Source organism: Papaver somniferum, chromosome 10 (genome assembly GCF_003573695.1).
Source record: "Papaver somniferum cultivar HN1 chromosome 10, ASM357369v1, whole genome shotgun sequence".
Lineage (NCBI taxonomy): Eukaryota > Viridiplantae > Streptophyta > Magnoliopsida > Ranunculales > Papaveraceae > Papaver > Papaver somniferum.
In genome coordinates this window covers 70,051,863-70,055,780 of record NC_039367.1, presented here as the reverse complement: position 1 = coordinate 70,055,780, position 3,918 = coordinate 70,051,863, and the positions used below count along the sequence as shown (strand labels likewise).

General features: G+C 40.3%; 1 protein-coding gene across 1 annotated transcript; it reads left to right on the top strand.

Moving 5' to 3' along the window:
• Positions 1 to 502: 502 nt before the first annotated feature.
• LOC113317446 lies at positions 503 to 3,651 on the top strand. Its single transcript, XM_026565563.1, has 8 exons — positions 503 to 867; positions 967 to 1,033; positions 1,130 to 1,169; positions 1,275 to 1,407; positions 2,623 to 2,694; positions 3,078 to 3,158; positions 3,246 to 3,307; positions 3,405 to 3,651. The coding sequence occupies exons 1-8, from the start codon at positions 565 to 567 to the stop codon at positions 3,448 to 3,450; spliced, it is 804 nt and encodes a 267-aa protein (XP_026421348.1). The 5' UTR covers positions 503 to 564; the 3' UTR covers positions 3,451 to 3,651.
• Positions 3,652 to 3,918: the final 267 nt, after the last annotated feature.

Sequence of the window (3,918 nt, the reverse complement as noted above, 5' to 3'; positions counted from 1 at the left end):
TGAAGAGGGGAGAGGAGAGAATGGTCAGGTCGGCTAGAAAGAGAATGCCATACACTAATTTTGATAAAAGTAAAGGGAAATTTTGACAAGGACATTAAGACAATATTACATCGTTTTACCTCTCCATAACATATCTTCTAAATTCGTTTAAATTTATGCAGTCCCCAGTTGGATTGCCTATACCCAGGCCAACAAAATTACCTACCGGAATTTTTGATAAAGTACCCTCCAAAAATAAGTAGTGACCTCTAGAGGTACCCCTTTTTGTTGCACTCTACCAAATTAGTCTTATTGCCGATATGCAAATGCCCAAATTTGAGCAGTTACCTATCCAGTGTGCCAATTTGGCCATCCAAGCAGTTACCTATCCATTGGATGCCCTAACAGTCAAGGTCGTCGGACTCATTTCACCCCAAATTTATCCACAGTACGCTCAACTTGTTCAAGGCCGTGAACAAAAGGATCAAGTCCTACACCAACTAGCAGGAATAGCATGAGTAACTCGGCACTCACGAAGTACATTGTAAAACCTTATCTCCCTGTGACTCTCCCACAGAAATCCCCATGACCACTACACTTTCTCAGTTGATGTTGCAGTTTAAGCCTTTGGGGACTTCATGTTTCCATCGCTCTGCTTCTCCTTCCTCAACTCCATTCAGTCTCAGAACACCTAACAAATTACTATTCAATGGAGGATACTCTACTTCCAGTACAATGTATCCTCATCAGCAACAAACCATAGCACCATTGCTATCTCGCCAGTCGTTCATACCAAGAATTTCAGGAATCTTTGATGCTTTGACTGGTGGTAATTCTTCCCGCGAAGCCATTATTGCCACTCGGAAAGGAATGGTTCTCTTCAGACAGGTATAAAGAAGTCCAGTTAGCCCCCAATTTTTGTACTCGAATTCTTTTCAATATATTTGTTTACGTTCTGATAGTCAATTCAATTTGATGATGATTAAGGGTGATGTTTTGGGATCGTTAGCCGAGTTCGATAGAGCTATTGAGTTGGATCCTCGCCAGAAAGCATGTAAGGTCAACTAATTTTCTATATGTATCTGTTTCACTGCATTTGTCAATTCGTGCACTGGGTAATGTTCGGTTTTGCAATTGTGTATGTTATTAGATCTTTGGCAACGGGGACTTACGTTGTATTACCTAAATAGGTAGTACTCCCGGAATATTGTTTTCATTTCTTTAGGTGATCTCTCTCTCTGGATAAATGTAGCAAACATGGTGAGAGATAGTTTGAAAATTTGGTGTTTTTGTAGGTTTGAAGAAGGGGCAGAGCAGTTTCGCCTAGATGTTGCACAAAATCCTAATGACACGGAGGAGTCGATATGGTGTTTCCTTTGTGAAGCTCAATTATATGGAGAAGATGAAGCTAGAAAGAAATTCTTAGAGGTAAGTGGGTACAATTATATATTTTCGTATAATGCAATGCTAACTGTATGTTGTAATGCTCCAGTGGTAGTGTAGTAATGAATTCCACGAAATGAGTGTACATAGAGAGACCGTACATAATCCAGCTTAGTAGAATAAACTTTCCCATGAGAATATGCGCCAGTCTAATCTATCCATATTCCATGAACTTCCTTTCAAAAGCATTACTTCATGACTAAGGCAGCTTTAGCTTCACCACTAGCTTGATAGATCTTTCTTTTTCTTGAAAGATTCTCCTGTTTCACTCTCCCCAGAGCATCCATAAGGCAGCTGCATGCAGCAAGTCCCAAATTTTTTTACTACACAGCCTAGAACCTAATACCGTTTTTAGATCATGCTGAGGCCAACTGCATGACAGAAGATGGTGATGTTCAAAGGCAGTAGCTGGGTGTTAGCAGCAACCAAACTTTCATGGAAAATTGATAGCTCCAAAGTAGGTGTATAGTTGATTCAGTTTCACATTTGCAGAGTGGGCACCTTCTGGCTAGTTCGAAACTTGTGAATCCTGGGAGGAAATCGTGTTAATTAAGTGCAGCGCACCAATAAAAGAAGCTGATTTTAGGGTGGGAGACGTGCTTGTACGGGGAAGTTCGATTTATTGGCCCCGTGAGCTAATCCGTTGGTGTTTGTTGGTGGACTTTATAGAAGTTACCTGCAGCTGTAGGTGAGGGACTCCATGATCATGAATCTAGTAGAGCACTGGGAGCAGGTGGGGAGGTTGGGGTGATGTCTACTAGCCAGCTGTGTAATCTCTGCCACTTTTAGGTTTCTTTTGAAGCGAATAGGAAGCTGGTCCCACCAGTAGAAGAGAGCCATGCTTGAGTGCTGCTATCCTCAATAGAGCTGGATATGAGTATCTCAAACACAAACTCTCTGCAGTCCACTTATCGAGCCAAAAAGCAGTTGCTTCCCCAGTGCCTATTTGTTATTTCTGAGTTTGTTATAACTATGTGAACTTGCATGGCAATATTTTTCCATAAGGAGCACCGTAAGGTGAAGCTGTTGAGGTGCCCAACATGGGAGCTGGACCCCAAATTTTGATGTGATTATGTTGTGCCAAAGTGAGGAGTCCTTGAATCCGTCCGTGCCTCCAGCCCCATTTTGCTAACAAGGCCTTGAGATTTTATAATTCTTAATATGGATTATTGATCGCTAGTGTTTTTTCCTGATCTGCAGGTTGGTGTTGATCCACGGCCTGTCATGCGTCAGGCATATAGCATGTTTAAGGATGGTGGCGATCCAGAAAAGGTGCAGGACTTTGTTTCTCACTTTTCTTTTCTTTGAAATCAGTATACCACTGTATTTGATTCTTTTGTCTATTTGGATAGATTTCCCCCGTCTACAAATATCAATTGGCGTGAAAGTATTCCCCCTTTGATTTAAGACGCCCCTTTTTGTTTTCGACTTTTCATCTTTCCAGTTTATATTTGGTATGGAAACTTGGTATCTAAGTGCTTAAGCTTCGATAAAATGTAAACAAGTCATATGAGCAACCTTAGTAATAAGAGGTATCTGTCCACATATGAATACCAATATAAGCAAACAATATCCAACACCCGACATGTCACACCATTAGACAAAATTTATCAATTCTGAATTTCAGTTACGTGTCTGTTATCTACATTTGACAGTTAGCTTCTGCATTTTTGCGTGGAAAGGAGCATGAACGTTTCTATGCCTCTTTGTATGCTGGGCTTTACTATGAATCTCAGGTTCTGTGAAGCTTTTAATTTAATTAGGCTCAATTTGCATAAGAAAAAGATCAATCTGTAACAAAGTAACGATTATCATTGGTGCAGAACAATCCTGAAGCTGCAAAAGTTCATATACTTGCTGCATGTCAGTCCCCTTATGGATCAAGGTTTGCATTGTTAAAACCTTGTCTATATTTTCTCATTGCAGATAGATAGTGAAACTAGTAAGAGCTGACCAGACAATCAATCTATTCTCTTTTATAGGGCCGATGATTACATGGCTGCCCTAGCAAAAGTTCATGCCCTCTGACGAAAATGGAGTTAATCTATACGAATTTAACATAAATGGAGTAATGTTTGGCTTATGTCTGAATCTAGTGGTTTAAACCAGCATTTCCTAGATAATAAAATCCCTTGTATAATTCTTGCCATGTTTCAGTCTACTTCCTTTGTGTAGTTCTTGCCATGTAAACCAATATTTCCTAGATAATAAAATCTGTTCTGTACGTCTGAGGATTTTGTGCTCAGTCCTACTCGGAAAACCGACCGACGTCTTCCTCCTGGATAGAATCCCTATTTGCTTTTCACAGCTTACATGCACCTATTTAATAACTGACAAATCCACATTACCTCTACAGCAGAATTAGCTAAGCTTCTGTATTTGACCTTTGCAACGCCATTGTGCCTTTTACTTTACCAAAAAACAGGATTAGCTCCAAAGAAAATGCAATAATCCCTAGTAGACCTCCCGGTTTCAGGTGAACCTGTCCAATCTGCG

Coding starts and splice junctions, on each gene's coding strand:
- LOC113317446 (XM_026565563.1), top strand. CDS start 565: ATGACCACTACACTTTCTCAGTTGATGTTGCAGTTTAAGCCTTTGGGG. Junction 1,408..2,622: donor CTAGAAAGAAATTCTTAGAG/GTAAGTGGGTAC, acceptor CCTGATCTGCAG/GTTGGTGTTGATCCACGGCC. Junction 2,695..3,077: donor ATGGTGGCGATCCAGAAAAG/GTGCAGGACTTT, acceptor TACATTTGACAG/TTAGCTTCTGCATTTTTGCG.